Source organism: Drosophila gunungcola (genome assembly GCF_025200985.1).
Source record: "Drosophila gunungcola strain Sukarami chromosome 3L unlocalized genomic scaffold, Dgunungcola_SK_2 000009F, whole genome shotgun sequence".
Taxonomy (NCBI): domain Eukaryota; kingdom Metazoa; phylum Arthropoda; class Insecta; order Diptera; family Drosophilidae; genus Drosophila; species Drosophila gunungcola.
This window is the reverse complement of record NW_026453181.1, coordinates 2,030,909-2,052,999: the sequence shown is the minus strand read 5'-3', so window position 1 is coordinate 2,052,999 and position 22,091 is coordinate 2,030,909. Positions and strand designations below refer to the sequence as shown.

At 37.1% G+C, this 22,091-nt stretch overlaps 2 protein-coding genes across 5 annotated transcripts in view; one reads left to right on the top strand and one right to left on the bottom strand.

The window, feature by feature from the left end:
• The window catches only part of LOC128259863 (Ig-like and fibronectin type-III domain-containing protein 2), an 82,750-nt gene that overhangs the window by 43,877 nt on the left and 16,782 nt on the right, over positions 1-22,091 (bottom strand). For both annotated transcript variants that reach the window (XM_052992471.1, XM_052992472.1), the window contains exon 2: positions 6,018-6,107. The gene's annotated coding sequence lies outside the window, so the exon portion shown is untranslated. The remainder of the gene's footprint in view (positions 1-6,017; positions 6,108-22,091) is intronic.
• On the top strand, positions 18-21,114 carry LOC128259868 (G-protein coupled receptor Mth-like). 3 transcript variants are annotated; one of them, XM_052992485.1, is made up of 9 exons: positions 18-573; positions 17,959-18,134; positions 18,886-19,398; positions 19,460-19,631; positions 19,699-19,875; positions 19,971-20,225; positions 20,282-20,453; positions 20,508-20,702; positions 20,978-21,114. In XM_052992485.1, exons 3-9 carry the CDS (start codon positions 18,901-18,903, stop codon positions 21,063-21,065), a joined length of 1,557 nt encoding a protein of 518 aa, XP_052848445.1. In that variant the 5' UTR covers positions 18-573; positions 17,959-18,134; positions 18,886-18,900; the 3' UTR covers positions 21,066-21,114. The 3 variants fall into 3 exon arrangements, with proteins under 3 accessions (XP_052848445.1, XP_052848444.1, XP_052848443.1); XM_052992483.1 differs by lacking the exons at positions 18-573; positions 20,508-20,702; positions 20,978-21,114 and adding an exon at positions 9,222-9,567 and having other exon boundaries at positions 19,971-20,443; XM_052992484.1 differs by lacking the exons at positions 17,959-18,134; positions 20,508-20,702; positions 20,978-21,114 and having other exon boundaries at positions 19,971-20,443.

The window sequence follows — 22,091 nt, the reverse complement described above, 5'->3', positions numbered from 1 at the left end:
GTATATTTGAAGAACAAGGGTATTAAAATCTTCGTTTTGGCTAATTTCATGTTTTTTTGTTTATCTTTTTGTACTAGAATTCATAAATATTCAAATGGCCGGCCGAGCCAGTTTGTTTGAAAACTTGTTTCGTACGAGTGTGGCTTTGATTTGGTTTCGCGCAGTAAAGGGTGATTGAGAACCTACAGTATGTGCACTTGAAAGAAATGCCTTACACGAACCAACCGGTTTACCTGCCCCATACACAAATCTATATATTAGCCGACTGGCTATGAATAATGACCACCCGACTGGCTGGATGGAGGCAGCTTGTTGGCGTTACAAGTGGCTCGACTCGGTCTCAGTTCAATTTCAACCAGAGACGAACAGAACAAAGTGTTTTCTGTCAATTATAAATCATTAAACTCGCCCAGTTATACGGCAGATCATCGCTGATTGTATGCAGCCATCACGAAATCAAATCACGAAGGGAAAACGCTCGAGACCTGGGACCAAGAATCCTCTCTGTAGCAGTTTTCACTTCACTCTGGTTGATATCCATCATTAGACGACCATAATTGCTGAAACGGACAGGTACGATCTGACCCTAGAAGGTCGTCATTAGTATCTCGTACTGAAGGCAGACATTAAATGCCCATCGAAAATTGCCAGCTATTTCTGTTAATCTCGTTCTATGGAACTACAGCCACAAACTAATGACATCCAAAGAGGAAACAACAAGGTTGGCTTGTGGATAGCTAATTCATTTAATTAGCAAATGTTTTACTTTGTTCTTTGATTTGGTTTGATTTGTATTCTCTGTGGATTTGTTAGATTTAAATATATGGTGTGGGAATGTCAGAAATAATCTAAGAGCTAATGGAGTATAAGCTTATGAGGCTAAAAATATATTATCCGTTTCGCAAGCCAGTAGATTTAAAAACCCATTAAGTGTGTGATGCCAAAAAGTTAATTAATTAAATTAATAAATTTAAGACTTAGTTATTTGATTTAAAGGTTTAAACTAAATCAATCGAGAGACATTTGCAATACATAAATTCCGTTCAACTGAAAAATATCTTTAATCACCAATTGAAAGCTCAAAGCGATAGCCAGCTTAAATGATAAAAAAGTCAGCCAGAGATGGAAAACAAAACTCTGTCTAAATAAGAGTCCGATCATTCAAACAAAAGTTAGCCATAGTTCGGTTAAAATCCCTAAATTGCATAAGGGGGATATATTCCGATGCCACCCTGTTCCCCTCCACCCACAATCCTCTTTCCACAGCCGCAAGAAACTTTCAATTGCCAACTCTGGGAAAAGTTAAAAAGCGGCACGCGGAAATTTTCTATTTTCTTTTTGTTTGCAGTTTTTTTTTTACATCGCAAGCCATCAACAACAACTAACTGCTAAACTGTAGAGTACCACCAGCCACCCACTGACCTCTGAACCTCCATCCGGCGACTCGCAATGGCAGCCATTAAATGAAACTTAATTAGCCCTAAATAAGCAACAGAGCCAATGAGTAAAATGTGGCCGAAATGGGTAGGGTTTCGCTGGGTGGCCATGGGGTATCAGGGCTTTGCATTTTAATGCACAAACTGAAAAATCATTGATTACTTTGGCCGGGGTTTTTTGGCGGGGAGTTGGGCGCTGCACTTGGCGAACTAAAAGAAAAACGTTTTGTGCAATTTACGCGATAAGTTGATTAAATTGCATAAAAGTGGGCCGCACGGATCGAAGTGTGTGTGGGATATAGGGAGGCTGCACTGTTAAAAAAAGCGGAACTGAAAGGAAAGACACTAAAATGTATTTATTTTGACGTTGTAATCAAACAAGATAATTATGGTTTATTATTGGACATCGGATTATATGACGTTCAAAATACCGTCAACTTGTATCATGTTACGATTGATTGATGTTACTTGCTTCAATAATATGTTGTTTGTTGTGTTGTTTGTTTTTGATATGCAGGATATGACAAATATGAAAAAATAACATGGACATAATTGTATAATTTTTTTAAGAATCATTATAATAAACTATTGAACATTTTTTGCATATAATCCGTTGTCTTTTTATTATGATTATTAAAATGTGCATTGATACGAGATACTTTTTAACTGCTTAAAAAACATGGGTAATATTTGTGAAACTGCATTGAAAATCATTTTTATTAAAATATCAATACCAAGGTCAAAAAAAGATAAAATTAATATAATATTCCGAACTTGGTGTAGACTATTTCCTATGTAAAATGGTGTAAATGATTTTCTTAAGTGCAGGCACTGGGCGAGTTGGCTCTATAAAGTGGGGATCATAAAACGCATTAGCCGGTGGTTGAGTGGGCGGCCTGAACTCTCCCCAGATTGAGATTGAGTGCCGCTAATTTGAATCCGTAATTTCCTTGGCAGGCGTGTACCCGCCCCTGAACCCCGAAACGCCGTACCCGGTACCCCGAACCATGGATCTTCCTCCACCACCCACTTTTCACAATATTTACCCAGTGGGTGCGACCGTAAACCGGCTTAGAACATGGCTGCAATTTTGTTGCAACTTGCAGCGGACGTAGCAATCCAGTTTACGGCCGTATTATGTGCTCCTTACTGCCTGGCCTCAGCCTTTTTGCATCTACTTGTAGTTCATCGAGTGTTCGGAAGGAGTGGGTGAAAAAAAAAGGGGGGGCATTGGAGAAAAAGTTGCAACTTTTACGAGCCGCAACGGTCGAACGGGCTGGCAAGTACAGTTACACCCGGTGGAACAACACACCCGACTGGTTAGCTGTTAACAAACTAGCTGGATAGATGGAAAGATAGTTTTATTCAGCACCCGTCGCAGATGAACCCCCAACAAACTTAAGCAGTCCGCGGGGATTTGGTGGCATTGCAACCCAAACCCCCACAAATGTAGTTCAAAGTCGTGCAACATCGTAAATCCATCGTTGAACTATAAAAAACCGTCTTACTGCAATTTGTATCTCTTTTGCTGGGTGGCTGGCAAAAGGGTTTGGTGGAAGAAAATAATACCCGCCACTGCTAGATTACACGAGTATATTGCATAAAATGTATGTAAAAGTGATTGGTAAGCATCGAGCATAGAACGCTAAAGTTAAAAATTTGGATTCTAACACAAATTTAGTTGATTTTAAATTTTTTGTACGCCCTTTTTACCATAGAAATTGAGGAAATATCAGAATCTTGAAACCTTAAGATCTCAGATTGTCCAGACTGCTAGGTAATCAAATTCTGGTCCAATTCGGATAAAGTCTTTTTTTTTAAGCAACGGAATAGTAAGCACTAGGTATCTCCTAGTTGGAACAGTTGGCTTAGAATCGCCTTCTTGTGTTTTTTTATTTTTAGTTCTGTTTCTGGGGTTCTAGCAGCCGCTTTTGCCTTTGGCTTTGGTCTTTTGGTCGGTTGCTCAACCCGTGAGCACTTTTTAATCCGATTTTGTTGCATTTTTTACCATGTTTAGTGTGTGTGTGTGTGTTGCTGGCGATTACGCTTGCCGCTTCTTCTTACTCTGTGCTACTGGTAGCGCTTCTTCTTTTGGCTTTTCCACCTATTTTTTATACCCTTGCAGAGGGTATTATAATTTCAGTCAGAAGTTTGCAACGCAGTGAAGGAGACGTTTCCGACCCTATAAAGTATATATATTCTTGATCAGCATCACTAGGAGAGTCGATCTAGCCATGTCCGTCTGTCCGTCTGTCCGTCTGTCCGTCTGTCCGTCTGTCCGTCCGTTTATATGCAAACTAGTCTCTCAGTTTTAAAGCTATCTGCATGAAACTTTCCCAAAAGTTGTCTTTCTATTGCAGGTAGTATATAAGTCGGAACGAGCCGGATCGGACGACTATAGCATATAGCTCCCATAGGAACAATCGGAAAAATAAATGAAAAAAAATTATAACTTTGCTGTTTTTTAATTTTTTGTTTAGTTCTTCGACATATAGTAATGGTAAAATATTTCCGATTTACGGTTTAAATTTCATCAAAATCGGACGACTATAGCATATAGCTCCCATAGGAACAATCGGAAAAATAAATGAAAAAAAATTATAACTTTGCTGTTTTTTAATTTTTTGTTTAGTTCTTCGAGATATAGTAATGGTTTAATATTTCAGAATTACGGTTTCAATTTCATCAAAATCGGACGACTATAGCATATAGCTCCCATAGGAACAATCGGAAAAATAAATGAAAAAAATTATAACTTTTCTGTTTTTTAATTTTTTGTTTAGTTCTTCGACATATAGCAATGTTTAATTATTTCAGAATTATGGTATAAATTTTATCAAAATCGGACGTCTATAGCATATAGCTCCCATAGAAATAATAAAAATATATAAAATAACTATCTAATAATTGAGCTGCAAATAATCATAGTTTCAATGTTTTTTTTTAGCACATACTCAAGTAAATCATAATTTAAATGTTTTCAAAAGTATTTAATTAATGCAATAGCTGCAAGGGTATATGAACTTCGGCTTGCCGAAGTTTGCTTTCCTTCTTGTTTTTTTGATTATTTTAGTTGCACACGCCCTGGCCAAAAGTCACCCTCGTCACCCTTAGACGGCCCTAACGATTTTGCATTTTTTATTTAATATATGCGGTGTTGCCCCTTTTTCCCTGGGTTTCACCTCTCCGATGTTGATGTTGCGGCCCCTGCTTAGCCTTGGTTGACTATTTAAAGTCGTAAAACCCTTAACCGTGGCTTAGCTACACGGGCCATAAGTTGACCCGGAATGAGAGTGCACAGAGAGAAACAGTTCATCGAACTTGACATTGTTTTCGCAGGGGGTGAATGGGTAAATAGGGGGTGACCTAATAGCCTCTGATAACAAAGGTGGTAAGTTCAAAAAAAATTCTTTGAGACAAACTATCTATTTACTTTAGTTTCAAGCCTTATGATTTAGTAAGTTGGCCTATTTTGGCCTTTACGTTATTTAAAGTTGTAAAAAAGGTATGTGCTAAATTTAATAACTTTGTTCTCAGAGTCTTTTTTTTTTAATAAACAGTTCAGGTAGTTTTCGTGACGAATATGCACTATTATTTTATTTTTTGTTTGGGCATCATTTAAAAAGTGGAATTTCGTTCCTTGGGTACAAATATTTAAAAAATTTTATCTAAAAAGTAACTCTTGATTTAGCACGTCACTACAAAAAATTTATTAATTAATTTTTTCAGTACTCAGTTTGCCCCTAACTTGACATTTTTTGGGTGTTTGTTTCACCGTTTTGTGTGCCAAGCAGATCCCTCATTTGGGCAACGCCAACAATGGACGGAATACCTGATTCGTTTGATAATCCTTTTGCCTGAGAAGTGCTTATGCACACAGGCTAGATTGCCTGTGAATCGTCCAAGGATCGGAGTGAAGAGGACCAAAGTGGAGAAGTCCAAGTCCGAATCCGAGTCCGAGTCGGGATCTGATTCCCAGCCGGGTTGCAATCGGGCCTCGGGCGCTTATTTTCCTGTTGCCTTGGCATTCGGCTTGTCTCTGTGTGTTTTGGCCTATTTGCATTATGAATTATTTATTTTGTTTATTTCTTCTTTGCCACGAAAACACAGATACAGAGAGTTAGGCAGAGGGGTGGTAAGCGGGGGAAAAAGCAAACCGAACCCGGAAAATGTTGCAAAAGTGGAATACTTGACGTCGTCTCAGTGATAAACGTGGGAGGCCAAATAAAAACAAAAACGGGCCCGAAGAGAAAACCAAAAATAAAGCGCACGAAATACGCGAAAAGTGTTTGCTCGGATTAAATTTATGAATATTATATTCAAGCAAAAGTTCTGCCATCCAAAAACCCGACCCACTGCAATAGCACAAGTTTGTCTATAAATTTTTTGCGCTTCCTACCAGTCTGGCCGGAATTTACGGTCTCCGCCCCAAAAAAAGGAGGTAAATTGCCAGCCATTGCAGCCCGCTTAAGGGTATAATTTTGGTCAAGTTGTTTATTTTGATGGCAGCCCCGTAAAATGATATATCGACTGCTCTATATCTCGATGGGGATTCAATGTTAATGAGTTTGCCGCACTTACTGGGCTCGTAAAGAATGCGACTGCTTAATCCTTTCAGCTCCAAGGTTGCCTTCAAATTCATACAAATCATTCGTTACAATTGTGTAGAATCTGCAAAACATAGATTTTAAATGTTTATTAGTTTTTAATTGAAACAGAAGAATGTCACCATTTTAATAATAAATATTTATACCCTTGCAGAGGGTATTATAATTTCAGTCAGAAGTTTGCAACGCAGTGAAGGAGACGTTTCCGACCCTATAAAGTATATATATTCTTGATCAGCATCACTAGTAGAGTCGATCTAGCCATGTCCGTCTGTCCGTCCGTCTGTCCGTCCGTCTGTCCGTCCGTTTATATGCAAACTAGTCTCTCAGTTTTAAAGCTATCTGCATGAAACTTTCCCAAAAGTTGTCTTTCTATTGCAAGTAGTATATAAGTCGGAGCGAGCCGGATCGGACGACTATAGCATATAGCTCCCATAGGAACAATCGGAAAATAAATTAAAAAAAATTATAACTTTGCTGTTTTTTAATTTTTGTTTAGTTCTTCGACATATAGTAATGGTAAAATATTTCCGATTTACGGTTTAAATTTCATCAAAATCGGACGACTATAGCATATAGCTCCTATAGGAACAATCGGAAAAATAAATGAAAAAAAATTATAACTTTTCTGTTTTTTGATTTTTTGTTTGGTTCTTCGAGATATAGTAATGGTTTAATATTTCAGAATTACGGTTTTAATTTCATCAAAATCGGACGACTATAGCATATAGCTCCCATAGGAACAATCGGAAAAATAAATGAAAAAAAATTATAACTTTTCTGTTTTTTAATTTTTTGTTTAGTTCTTCGACATATAGCAATGTTTAATTATTTCAGAATTATGGTATAAATTTTATCAAAATCGGACGTCTATAGCATATAGCTCCCATAGAAATAATAAAAATATATAAAATAACTATCTAATAATTGAGCTGCAAATCATCATAGTTTCAATGTTTTTTTTAGCACATACTCAAGTAAATCATAATTTAAATGTTTTCAAAAGTATTTAATTAATGCAATAGCTGCAAGGGTATATGAACTTCGGCTTGCCGAAGTTTGCTTTCCTTCTTGTTTTATTTAGTTTCTATAAGCCCACGCCAAAAAATTCGAGTCAACAAAACTGCTAAAGATGTTGTACAGTTGACTTCTTATTGAATTGTAAATGTTTGGCTTAAAAAAAAGTATAAAAGAAAATTAAAATATATATGTCTTACTTAATAGTTTTTTTGATGTCTCAAATTAATATTAAACAAAATTATTCTCAAATATTTCATTACTCAATAAATATTTTTCATTAAAAATGCTGTATTAATTGGTATTATTATAATAATATAATTTTATTGCATTTATATTGTTTTTCATTGTACCAGCTCTTTCATTCGAAACTAAAAATTTTAACCCTTTTCTTAAATAGGCCACTTCCCATTACTGAATGCTATCAAATCCAACAACATAAAGCCAAAGATCTACTCATACAACATGGCTGAAAAACAAAAGACTCCTTGTACTCGAAAAGTTGACTGCCTTTGTTCATAAAGGAAATTAACTCTTTTCATGTCCCAATTTGCATTAAAAATGTTATAAATTCGCTGGTAAACGTTCCAAAGGCAGCTAAGCACATATAAATCTACCCTTAGACCCTATCGAAACGGAAGCAACTCGACCTGTTCCTTTGGGCTAGGTGAGGTAGTAAGTGATTGTAGCTCCTTTTCCAGCAAAATGGAGGTGGTGAAGCGAAAGGTGTGTCAGCAGGGCGGAAAAAAGGGGTGGGACGGTGGATGGATGGGTATAAGAGCGATGAATTTGGAATGAATGCAATCTTGCTAAAATATGCAAGGAACGCTCACACACAGACACACCCACTTACACACACACACTCAGACATTAAACATTGAAGCGACAAACGAAATGAAAAACGGCTGTGCAAATTAATTTTACGTTGTACGAACAGCAACAACTATGGAAACAGTAACAGAAACAACAAAAGTAACTGCGTTTGTGACAACACTGAAGGAAAAGCTTTTATTAAAATCCATGAACAATTAAACAAAAATCTTTTCAATGCAGTTAAACTCTGTCCTCACAATCTACTTAATAAACACTAAATTCTTTCTATTGTATACATGTGCATTCTAATCAAAAAAATGATTTAAAAATGATATTTGCTAGAGTATAAAACTTTTTTTTGGTTCATACAAAAATGTATACAAAAGGGTAAGTAATTATTCAAAAATCTTTTTTTTTCAGTGCATAACAGAACGAGAGCGGAGACGATGAATAGCAAACAACAACAATAACTATGCAGGGCACGCCCATAACTCCAACATCTACATGAGAATGGGCCTTTAGCTGAGAGGGGCGGTATTTTCAACGGAGTGGGGCAGAGCGGGATACCAAGGATAAGGATGACTTCCAAACAGCTAGACAAACATTTAAAGGATTGCCAGCAGGATGCCGCCACCCATCCACACTTTATTTCGCTTTAATTACCAAGATCTCAGTTTGTTGCTAGTGGGAACGACAAAAAAAATCCCCGCCAAATAGGGTGGCGGATATATGGGCAGAGTCTACCTATGTGGCTTACGAATTTCCTATGTGGTTTAAGACACTTAACATTTAAATAATTTAAGCTAATTTTATGATTATTATTTGGCTTAAGCGAGATAATTTAATTTTTCGACAAACAGAGGCTAAACACCTTTGATGTGAAAAAATGTCATACAAAAAACAAATTAATACAACTAGATCGAATCATGGATAATTCACTTCACAAAATTTAAACTATATTTTTCTTATCGGTGAAATCTAATTTTTATAAACTACGTTTTTCTTTTCTTATGTTTAAATTAGTTGTTAACATACAAAACTATTAGTTAGTTGGGGAATACTTAGGAGAATGATCATTTTTCTCGTTGCTTTAAAATATAGCATACGATCTTAGTTAATCGACGGATGAATCGATAAACATGCAACACTCCTGACTCAGAGTCGTCGTGAAAGTCCACAAATTACATTAAAACCCGATTAGTTGGACTACAGAAAGAGGACCCAGGGACAGAATAAACAACAGAGGGCTTCGTGGAGCCCGACTCGCTTAGCGGCCAAACTATTTACAATTAAGCATTTAAGGCCATGGCTAAAACATTGTCTCGGCGAGTGTCTCGTGCCACCTGCACAGTGCCGTTCAGTTAGCCGGTAGCAGTTAGCTTTTTATTTAACCCATTACTCTGGATGCAGGTAAATAAAGCCGGCACTAAAATGTTGCCCAACGGCTGCCGCTAAAGCCACCCGAAGCTGCCAGCCGGGTAAAAACGACGCCAGTCTGCGCCAATAAATAAATTCGCAAACACCCCAAAACAAACAGGAGCAGCGCAGCAGTAACAGTGGAAACTGGATGCCAACTTTGACTTTAACCACACTGCACCAAGTTATCCCATCTATTTTTTCTGGCTCCTTTGGGTTGACATTTTTTCGCCCTTTTATCCCCATCCACGATGTGGCGTGTTAGCAATATGCATATGGTAAGTCCTTAAGACCAACTTTTCGGGGGGCTGGTGGTGGGGAGCTTTTATTTGATTAAATGTTCTTTACCTTAGGAGAGGGTCAAATAGTTTTTCGGCGTTTATCTTGGCGAGATACAAGGTTTCAATTACGAATGTACGGTAATGGAATTGAACAGGTGATAAAGCTGTATCAATAAACAATCTATCTTTATTACTGTAATGGAGTTTTACCTACGGCAAACAGTTATTTTTTTACGTTATATGTAGGAAAGATAAAAAGGGAAAAGGGCTTACCTCTTCTCAACTTTATTAAACATTTAAGAATTGATAAATAATATAGTTTTACAATTTTAAGTCAGCTCTCTCTTTGAAAACAGGCTTTTTCACAACTTAATATACTCCAAAAATCTCAAGATTTTGTTAAAGCCGATAGATCCAAAGTTTCCCGAGTTTCTTAAGTACTCAGAATTTCAATTAAAGTATGTAAGCACTAGCGAGGCAATCAAGTTTCAATTAACCCTTCGAACTCTTGGCTGATTGAATTCCAAGCCATGCTTTTTTGGCTTTCGGGTTAGCTGTGCAACTTGAACTTGGCAGAAAGTCGTCTTGGCCTCCCACATCGCATCCCTAAATTCCACTTTTATGCAGACATATACGGGTAGTTAAGTTGAGTCGCCCACAAACACTCGCACACACTGAAGGGTGAGATTATTTCCGTACTTTTTATCTTCATGCGTTCAGGGTGCGCACTTGGCGCTTAAAAGTCAACGGAGCAAACTACCAAGGCAGCCTGCCAATTTGTGACTGTCTTTTGCTAACCCTCGGCCCCATACTCATCGCAGCACATATCCTCCGATTCCTCATTTCGGTCCTGCCAAAGCGCGACGGTGCAAAGCTGACAGCTGCTTAAATAATTTCCAGTCATGTGCGCAGCCCACAAAACACAACTAAACCGTACCGAACAGCAGGGAAAAAGCGGAAATAAAGGAAGGCCAACCACTACAAGAACTGGCAAAAAGCTGCCTTCTTATGCCTTTTTTTCTCCGATTCATGCAACTTCCGGACGGGGCGGAGTTCTTGTCCTTTAAGTCGACTTTACGTCGTCGTCGTCTGTGTATCAATATGCGGGGTCAGTATTTTAATACCCTCACTTGGGGTAGCAGCAGTACCGGAAATGGCCTTTTTGAAGGAAGCACTCAAAATGGACGAACTCCTTTTTCCAGAACAATTGTTTCGGTGTATTTTTGGTTAAGGTTATCTGTAAATTATAACTGAAAACAAAAAACTAAAAAACTACTTTTGAAAATATTATTTACTAATTAATTTGTACATTATTAAGTGGAGCTAAGGGTGGTAAAACATAACACTTTTCCGTTCTCCGTTCAAAAGTTATTCAAAAAATACTTTCTTTGGTATAGTTACAAAATATAAAAGTTTTCCTTGTCGTTGGTCAGTTTCAAAAAATGTTAAGGACTTGTTTTAGAATTCTGAAATAACTTTTTTGTGTTAAGCAGGTCGTTACAAACAATTTTTATTCCACGACTTCTTCGAAAACTAGCTTCTTTAGCGGGAAATCGATCAAAATAACTAAAATACAATACTAAATAAATACAATTGTTCCCATTCCCACAAGGGTTCCCATTCGTCACGCTGAGATAAAAAATGCCTGTGTAAGCAAAAGTGTATTTATTTAGTTGAATGCTTATTAATTTTTCTTCACGAAATTTGTTATCAGATAATTTATATGTAAAAGATGCGCTCTTCACGACTTTTTTACCTCGTTAGGAAGTGCTTTTGTTTTATATTATATAGAATCAATGTTCTAAATATTTTAGATGTTGATCACACAAGCATAACGGTAATTTCAAACATTATTTTTACCATATTAAACTTTTTCAAAGTTCAGAATGTCAAATAAAAAGTAAATTTAAAAACTTTTTTAATGTTAAAAAATTATTCTGACAGAAACTAAAACCGCGACTTAAGGACAGTAACATATTATGAGAGAAAATTGTTTATTAGTTTAAACTAGCTTTTCATTTCGCCTATATTAGATCCAATGTTGAACATTTTCTTAAAAGATCGATAGGAAATCGAAACCTCTTCTCAATTTCACAATTCTCAATTTAAAATCCAATTAGTTACAATTTTTTCTTCCTTCCTTTCGTAAAACATAACAAGCGAATCCTTTGTTCGGTTTTGCCCGCTTTCAAGGAACTTTTTTAGTTGAGTGGAGCTGAGCATTTGTGCTAAGGAAAATCTATGTGTCTGCTACATGTTTAATTGCTGCTGCGTGAAGATGTTAATCTATTTTGAGCGGCGGCTAACAAAAACTTCTGCCTGTCGTAGGAGCTGCTGTATGGAAGAAGCCTTACTACTACGGGTTCTGCTGACAGGGAACATTGTTTAGCTGGCTCAAAGGCACCAAATGACAGAGATAGATCGGGGAAACGGGAAGGACTAAAAGCTGAAAGCAATCAGTAGAGACTAATTCAAGTTACTTCTCTAAAAGCCCGCTTTGCCCAGGCAGTGAGCCGACAACGCGGAAATGACGAGGAAATTGTGTAAATTGATTATAGATAGCCCGGTTTCTATGCCCGGCTACCAGATTTTCCCCACCACCTTCCACTAAGTTGAAAAGTCAATCATAGCTGCGTGTGTAAGCAGTCATATCGAAGTCTTCGTGGCTCTATATATATATTTAAATTTAACAGTCTTCTTTGTCGACATCTTTGCCAGGGGTCTTCTGAAAGAATGCCCTGCCACAGCAGAAAAACAAAATTTATTACGAATGAAAATTAATTAAATTAAATGGACTGTGAAAAATTCTTGCTCAATATTATCCGCTCTCTCCCTTATATTCTGTCAGCTTCTTTTCAACAAAGTATTAATATTAAAGTTTTCCGATGAGCACTAGTAATAAAACCCAGCCAACGGAAGCGAGAAAAGTCGATTGGGAGATGTAATTAAAGACGTTTTTTGTGATGTGGCTTGCTGTAATGCATATCAAAGTCTCCTTTAAGGATTACTATGTAAAACCCTGTAATCCATTAAACGACTTTAAATAGTCGATTTTATTTTTGTTGAATGACATAAACATGATTAAATCATGTGTTCGTTGTGTGCATATACTAAGAGGGGTTATTGTGAAAGTGGCCATAAATGCTGTTTAAAATCTCATTCTGACAAAGTATAAAATAATTTAACACGTATTCGCAGTGTGCAGGAAATCAAATTATATTTAATTTCACATCCCATTTACCACGTTGATATGAAATATTTATTTGAACAAAATAATCCTTAAAAGTGTTGCAATGATTAAATGAGCGTAACTAAAAAATTTTTCAGATTAAGGCTTTTGACTGAAAGAATTTAAGAAAATATCTTTGTAAGACATATGTCGAGTCACATGAAATTGACCAAACATGAAAATGTTGAAATTTATTAAGATATGAAGAGGTATTTTATTGTTTTATGTTATTTAATTAAATGGTATTATTAATATTACAATTTAATCAAATAACGAAAGACGACAGAAATAAAACATTGTAATATGATACCATCTACATTTTTGGAATAATTCGTGTAATTCCCTTTAATCCATTTAAGGCATGCCATAAGCCACAAAATGTGTCCCACCCACTGCTTTATAGAAAACGACACCCTCAACAGATCATCACGCGAACCGAAATACACCCGAATATACATTTCAAAAGAATTCCAGCTCACGTATTTAAAAACATTCCTTAATTAACCGCCCACTTACCTCATGTGCGGCATTATATTATACATTCAAGCTCCTACGAGCGGAGCTCTATAATCTTTTATCTGCTCGGTACACACGCAGCGAAAGAGAGGGCGTCAGGAGGTCGGAACGAGACGGAGAGACACTTGGAAAACACATATAAATGCGCCATAAATATAGATCTTATTAACCTGTTGACATCAATTTCCACACACATTGCGATTACCACACAAGTGAGTGTGAGTGTGTGTGCATCTTCTCCAAAAAAAGAAAGGCAAATGCTCGAAATGCCATCGTCATGTAATTTAATGGGAGGGAATCCACCAATTCTGGGTGGCAGTTCGTGTAGCATTGAAATAGCTCTACAAGGCCTAAAGAGGGGCTTTGGGGGGTGTTCGGCTGGGGATTGGGGGTTCTGTTAGCTGAGGACTCGTCGCAAACGAAATCAGCGCAACGACAGTCGTCCTTGTAGTCGCTGATAAGCTTTGATTTCCTGTAACAGGCAGCAATGGCGTCGACAAAGTCGTCGCCTCTCTCACACAGATACGCACGCACACACCCACACGGAAATCGACTCACACATACTCACACACACGGCACCTCATGCAAGGCCCAATAGCAATAGCAGTTCCAATAGCAATCGCAATGAGCGTGGGCGGATGAAGCATGTTGAAATCCGCTTAGAGACTCTACATTTTTAATACCCAATAACCAAGAGTTTATCCGATGGGGTATGCACAGCTTTTGGTCGGCAAATGTAGCTGGGAGTTGCGATTATACTCGCGGGGCCAATTTCGACCTTGTAAATAAATTGCTAAGCACAAGATAACAATTAATGGAGCCGTAAAAGGCAAACAAATGGGTATTGAGTCTTACAACCTCTCTTAACCTCATTTAAAACACTAAAAGTGTTATAAATTCTAAGATATTATCAAATACCCGGCTGTTATAAATTTCAAAATTAGAATTTAAAGTTGGAATAAATAACATATTTTGCACTTCTAAGATTTCTAGTCCTATTAATGGTTTTTCTTAAACAAACTAATTTATTAAGATAATTATTTTGATCTCACATGAATGCAAATCTTAATAAAAATATAGGGAATTGCATTTTCGGATACAAACAGCATATTCAAGTAATTAATTAAAGTTATGATACTAGTACGAGCTAATGCACGACATCGTTAGACAAGATGTCTGACGGGTTCTCAACAACTAAATGTAATGGAGCCAAGACGTCATTTATAGCTTCATTAAACAAAATTAAAATTTAGAAATCCAAGAACAAAAAATATGTAATTCTCTTGTAAAGCCATTGTTTTATTTCTAAAAGTAATCAAACAAATATATTAACCAGTCAATAAAAACATAGTCAAATTTCAAATAACATACTAAAATGAAGTAATTATGAAACAATGAATTTTTTTTTATTTGTGTATAATCACAACTAACAAGATAATTGACATTGTAAAATTCCTGCTAAGTACCACGATGTCGAATCTTTGCTCAGCATCCCTAAATCTTCTTTTTTGTTTTTCCCCCAAATTATTCTGCTGACGAATTTATTAGCGGGGAGATGCCTGAAGTTTTTATTTTATTTTCACATTCTTCTCAGCTGTCTTACTATGTTTTCAATTTGATTTTTGTATTTTTTGCTAACGACATTATTGACTTTTATAGCTTCGCTATGGCTTCAGTGCGTGCGTACAGTATGTGTGTTGTGAGGGGGGGATAACTTGTAATTCCGTTTATTTTTTTCCGGCTGTCTGTTTTTTGCTTGTACTTTTTATTGGCGGCGACACGTAGCGTGCGGTGCGTAAAAAGCGTGAAAGAGACAACCGCATGCATTTGCCGGATTGCCAGCGGAAACGGAAATCACAACACAACGCGCGGACTAAACATGACATCCAAAAGCTGTCATGTCCCACAGCAATCCGAGTGTGTGTGTGTTTGCGAGAGTGTATGTGGATATTGTAAGCGATGCCCTGGGAAAAAAAGTGTCACGAGCGAAAGGAGAAAAAAAACCTGAACTGGACTGAGCCCCAAGCCGAAATGAAATGAAATTGCAGGCCCAGAGCCCCAACTACAGACTTAATACGATTGTGGTCTAATGAATTAAAGGCTGAACCAACACACACGAACGGGGAAATCCAAGACAAATCAACGCAAAAAAAAACTGATGGGGAACGGTGTTTGCGTTTCTTGCACTGTTCGAAAAATGTTTATATAACATAGATATAAGAAAAAGATTTAGATTTAAAAATCGAAAAGACGATGAAGAAACTTTTTACATGAACTTACTTATGTTATAATAAGGAAATTACGTTTATCTGCTTTTTTGCATGATCTGAGATTTTGACTAATTTTTAGCTGTTGACTATATTAGTTAGAAGAACCAAAAATTATACATTTGCTGACTAAGTTAATTTTCTTGAAAGCTTTGTGATGTACTTAATGAGATTTAAGAGAAACATCGTGATATTTATTTGGTTTTTGTTATACTACACTTTTTTTTTCTTTTTTTTTCTATATTTCCTAAGACTAGTTCGAGGACACCAGTTCAAGTTTTCAAATTATTCCCAAAGCACAAGAAAATTGTGTATTTTTTCTATGTGAGAACTGAGAGCCAGAAGATTGTAGCAGAACGTGTGTCACACCAAAAACACAAAGCCAAGGCAAAGCAAAGCCAGGGAAAGCAAAACAAGAGAAACAAACCCAGCAAAAGGACATCATGGTGCTGGAAAAGCAAGTGCAAAATTGTAGGAACAAAAGTGAAGCGATGCCATTGAAAAAAAAAACACAGGCAGTAAAAGATTGAATTTGTATCTATGTCCATGTATCTGGCCACCAGCCACCAGCCATTGCCCCTTCCCCTCCAACCGCCATCCCCACGAGTAGGTCGACTGATTGTGTGTGCCTGAGCGAATAACTGGCCGAGCAGATCTGCCATCTGAGACCTATGTGGACATGGTGCGTTTAACCACGTAATAGTCTCAGCGGCTCTGCGGATTTACGGCACAAGTCAGAGGGCTTAGCACAGTGGGCCCAGAGCGAACCCGAGGGTCTTTCGTATCCCTATACTTAAACCATTTTGACCTCGAGTGGGGAATATATCTATGACCGCGCTCCTAACGAGTGTCTCAGCTGAGATTATAAGCCTCTCAAATCCAGTTTCTAACTGCAATTCCCTAATTTAGAAAAGATAACTTTCTTGAAAACATCAATTAGTTAAAACAAATCAGTTTAAGAAGTGCGGACAATAATAGCTTTTCAAGCTGCTAACGAGAGTTTTATATTTCAGCTGTTAAGCCTCTTAAAGTCCCTTTCAAAAGAAAGTACTTTGGGAATTTTGTATACACGTAATATTAATAACAATATTACTTGTTTAAATTCAGACTTTTGTCTTAAAATAGAGATACGCTAGTATGTATTATTATGTAATTCATATTCTAATTGCGATTAATTATATTTGAATAACACTAATATTTTTTACATATTTATTATGACACTACAAATTTGAATTGATATAAGAGTATTATTTTTCTTATAAGTATTGTGTTTTTAATGATCAAAGTAAAGTGATTTAAAACAAGACTTAAATATAATCGATGTTAGTTAGACCAACGGAATGTCAATTTAAGAAACGAATTTCTTGCAGTCCGTTGGAAGTGATAGATCATAAGCCTTGTATATTTCCCAGCACACGTTCAATTTGTTATCATTGTATGCCAGGCTTTCCCAGCCTATTGTTTCATCTCGCACAGATTCATGGTCGGTTGCCTTTCAAGTCCTCTGCTCCATTCACATTTTTCTTTTTAATAGGAAAAACACGTCTTCAGTCTCCTGCCTCTGAAGTGCGTGTTTGGCCAGCTTTGTTTTCGCATGTGAAAGTATTTAATTCAATTTGCGCTTAATTGAGACAGGCTGACTGTACAGCCCAGCCCAACCGATCCCCACCCCAAAATCCCGCCCCAGTAGGCAGCTGTCAAGGCGAACCCAAACGAAGCGTTACGCTGGCTGACAGCCTGCCACCCAGACCCACCCCAAAACCACCCCTCCCACCAACCACCATCCCGCACACCCTGCCCAAATTCCAGTCAGTTGATAAAGCATCAAAAGAAATGTACGGCCGAGTGTTGTATCGTTCGTTGTCTTAACAATTTATAAATTAATTATGTATGCACTGTGTGTGTACTGTTGGCCAAAAGCAGAAGCACAGCCTCGTCGATTCAAGACCCACATATGCACACACATTTAGCCATAGTCGTACATTTATGTACTTAGCCAGACACCATATGCGTAGTCATACATTTTAAATATAAACGCGTTAAATGTTTCAATGCCACTCGCTTAGAGTTGTCAGTTGTGATTAGAGATGGACGTGGAACAGATTTTTTCTGGTTTGCGGCCTGCCAACAACGGAATACTAAGTGCTTGGCTAATAAATCATAAAGCCAGCTGGGCGGTTTTGCTATAAAAGTTCAGTTATGGTTGTTTTACGATTTTCTTAGATAATAGTGTGTCACAAGTTGCTCTTTCGGAAGACTGATAGCAAGGGCTGCCAAAATAATTTTAAATAATTATTAAAAAATGTATATTTAGTCATCAAACATCACACATGTTCACTTCTTTCTTATCAAAAATATATAAAATTATATTTGCAGAATAAAAATTCTCAGTCGAGCTCAGTTTCAAGTCACGAGTAGAATAGCACAATTCAGCTTTTATTAAAAAGTTAATTTTTGTTTTGAGTCGACTTAAAACACAGTCCGAAAGAAAGGATTCTGAAAAATCATTATAAAATTCGTGAAAAGCCTTTATTACTACAACATTTTGATCGGTAAGTATTAATATTTTGTTGACCATTTTGTAAATACAAAAGAATGGAAGCGAGCTCCGGCAAACCAAAGTTTATATACCCTCCAGCTATTGCAAAAATTAAATATTCACTTAAAATACTAAATTTCAATTTACATGTCTAAAAACATAGAAGCTATGATGGTTTTTGGCTCAAAATTTCCATCGTTCCTATAACAGCTATATAATAAAGTTGTCCGATTTTTATAAAATGCACAACATACTTCTTAACTATTAAACCATTACTAAAACAAATAACAACTTTTTTAAATCAAAAAATTAAGAACTTAATTTTTTTTTTATATATTTTTTTTCTTTAATGGAAGCTATAGTATATATATATATATATATATATATATAGTCGGACGGACATGGCTATATCGACTCTCTAGAAAGAATATATATACTATTTTTATAGGGTCGGAAATGTCTTCATCACCGCGTTGCAAACTTCTGGCTGAAATTATTATACCCAGTTTATAAAAAGAAATCAGAGTTTAAATTAAATAATACGCTTAACCCCTTAAATAAGATTAGGCTGAGTAATGAGTTGGAGTTTTGGATGCTGATTACAATTTTTTTCTTCACTTAGGTCTCAAACTATGTTTTCTTATCATTGTTTTATGTGAGTAATGTGACAAAAAATAAATTCTTTTAGTCTTACTCATAGAGCTCAAGATCCCAGTTCTTTGCCCTCATAGATATTTAAACTACAATAAATATTTTATTTTCAGATTCTCTGCGGGAAAATGCGGATACTTCTGGGATTGTTTGGCACCATTCTTTGTTTGTTCATACAAAAAACTAATGGAGAGATTCCAGGTTGCGATTTCTTTGACACTGTGGATGTTTCAGCAGGCCAATGGCTCTCGAATGGTTCATATCTATTCGAGGACCTAGTTATTCCCGCCCATTTGACTGGCGAATATGACTTCAAGCTTCAGTCCAACAACTCGAAGGAGCAAGTTGCGAGCCACTTGAGAGGATGTGTCTGTCAATTGAAGACCTGTGTCAGGTTTTGCTGCGATCTCTATGACATTATGTCTGATGGCAACTGTTTTAATATCGCGTCGGAGGAGGAGCTGGACGCACTAGATCCCTTTCTGAACATAACCCTTAAAGACGGTTCGGTGGTCAAAAGGCACTTCAAAAACGAAATGTTCGTGCAAAGGGACTTGCCCAGGCCTTGTTACTCAATGTTCTATCTAGACAGCCGGGAAAAAGACGATAAGTACACTCTGTTCGAGGTTAATTTTCTTGTTATGCTACCAAATTGTGCCCAGACTAATCGGTTTTGCTCCACCTTAGGATGGAACCTTTCTACGGCACCATGACAAAGTGAGCCTGAACAAACAGAAATACTGCCTTCAGCATTTTGTGTTCGACGAAACTACTGATACAGAATTCATCCAAATTGCACCATACAACTGCGACCCACAGACACAGGCGCAGGAGATTTCTAAAACGTGGCAGACCGTTGGTAAGCAAAAACCGCACAAAGAGCTTAACTAATCCCTAACTTTCCCAATTCTCTTATACCTTATAAGTAATGGTGATATCGCTGATATGTATGCTTCTTACGATCAGCGTGTACCTCTTCTTCAAGAAGCTAAGAAACTTGCATGGCCAATGCTTCATCTGTTACATGGTAAGCCTGTTCATGGCCTACCTCTTTCTCCTGCTTAATTTGTGGGATTTGACCAACGATTTCTGCATAACAGCAGGTTAGTTTGGGCGTTAAATGGACGACTATGTCTCTCGCTTATCAAAACAATATTCTAATTTCGTATATCATCTTCATTTTGTATATTTTTCTCAGGCTTCATAGGCTATTTTTTTGTCATTGCTGCGTTCATGTGGCTTTCCGTCATCAGCCTGCACCTCTGGATGACGTTCAAGGGCTCTGTAGTCATCAGTGGCTTCTTGGGAGATAATCAATTTTTGGCCTACAGCACATGCGCCTGGGGCTTGTCATTTTTCCTGACCGGAATTACCTATCTAGTTGATAAGATTGCAGGTCACGAAAATTGGACCCCTCGAATGGGCAGCTTAAACGAATGTTGGATTATAGTGAGTTCCGATTTCCAAATTTATTCGGTATACATACATAGCTTCCCTTTTTATCCACAGCTCGAGATTGGTCTGCCATGATCTACTTATACGGGCCGATACTGTTGCTAATTGCGTTCAACATAACCATGTTTGTCCTGACGGCCAGAATTATAATTTCAGTTAAAAGGAGCATAAACAACTTTACTCACAAGCAAGACAAGAACAAAAAGCTCAACTCGGATAAACAATCGTAATTCAAATTGTATCTATGTTTTGATATGATTCCTTACTATATCCCTTGTAGTTACACCTTCTTTCTGCGGCTCTTTATCATCATGGGTCTCTCGTGGAGCTTTGAGATAATCTCATACTTGGTGCAAGCCAAAGATTTTTGGGCCAATGTTTTTCAAGTGTCTGACTACTTTAATTGGTCCCAGGGTACCATCGTGTTCATTGTTTTTATTTTAAAACGCAGCACGCTAAAACTTATAAGAAAGGCGTAAGTACTCTGCGATTCTGCAAAAAGCTCGATAACCAGGTTTAATCAATGCCAACGCCTAGGCTGCATTAAGAATTAAAAGATATTGCTCGAGAATACACAATCCTATCCTATAATCATATCCGCAGAGAACTGATTTGTAGTTTAAAAACTGTACTGTATTTTTGATCATAGTGCGTACTACGTCCTCACAGAATGGTGTTGATAAACCGTGTTATTTTAGCTGTAGCTTAATAATTGCTTGCAATATTAACTTCTGTATTTTTTTTGCCTAGAACCCATCCAAAACCGAAGCTGAGAGACACCAATATGAAACCAGGTCGTGGCCGATCCGAAAATCGGTCCCTAAGCTCAACCGCGTAACTCTACCAGTGTGCAAGAAATTTCACCTAAAAATAAATTTATTTATCAATTTTAAAAAGAAACAAATAAAATATAATTGTGTCAAGAAAATTTAAACATTTTATGTTCGTGCTGTTCAGAATTAATGCATGCATTTAATTTTAGCGCAAGTCCATCATACGCCGCTTTTAAATTACCAAAAACTTATTCCTACAATCAATCAAGTAAACCTTAAATCACAAGCGTATTTTATGTTGCTCTAATTTTATGACTACGGTTTTACGGTTTTAGCTTTACCAAAAACCAGTCATGCTAATATTATGGCTTTTTTCCACCCTTCAATTATTTCAAAAATTGTTATTTAATATTTCGCCAAAAACCATATTAACATGGGTCAAACTGTTTGTTTCAGCTTGACATTTTATCCCATCATTTCAGGGAAGTTCGCAATAAAATTTGCATTACTGAGTGCCAAGAGTCATGGCACATTCCCCTAGCTAAAGTTGTCAACTTTTCGCCGAGTTTCGCATTTCGCAAACTGTGTCGCATTACACATTTTTAGATTCAAAATTGTTTGCCTCGGCTGCTGCTGTTGTCTCACTAATTGTCACTAAATATGGCTTCAGTTAATTCCAGTCTTAGTAACTTAGCAGCTTAGCTTCACAAGTGACTGGAAATCGAGAGAAGTGCCGAGGGATACACACCCGTCCATCATTCGACAAACTGTCTGTCAGTCACCCAGTCAGCCAGTTAGGCAGGTGAGTCAGTGAAGCGTTCAATCTTCTCACATTTTTTAGCACCTTTGTCAGCTTATCCAGCTTGTGTCAATAGCGTTTGTGCTTCTTTCGCTCGCAGTGCGAAAAATTTTGCAATATCTTCACTTGGCACTCTGACAGAACCGAGTACGCCCCTGGGGTTTTGCCCAGCCAAATAGTTTGGAGGATGCTGATGCTGTCACACATTTTTGTCACCCTTTGCCTGGCATCCATTTTTGATGTTTGTCAAAGTTGGCAGATAAACAAAAACCGACCGAGAACAGAACCACAA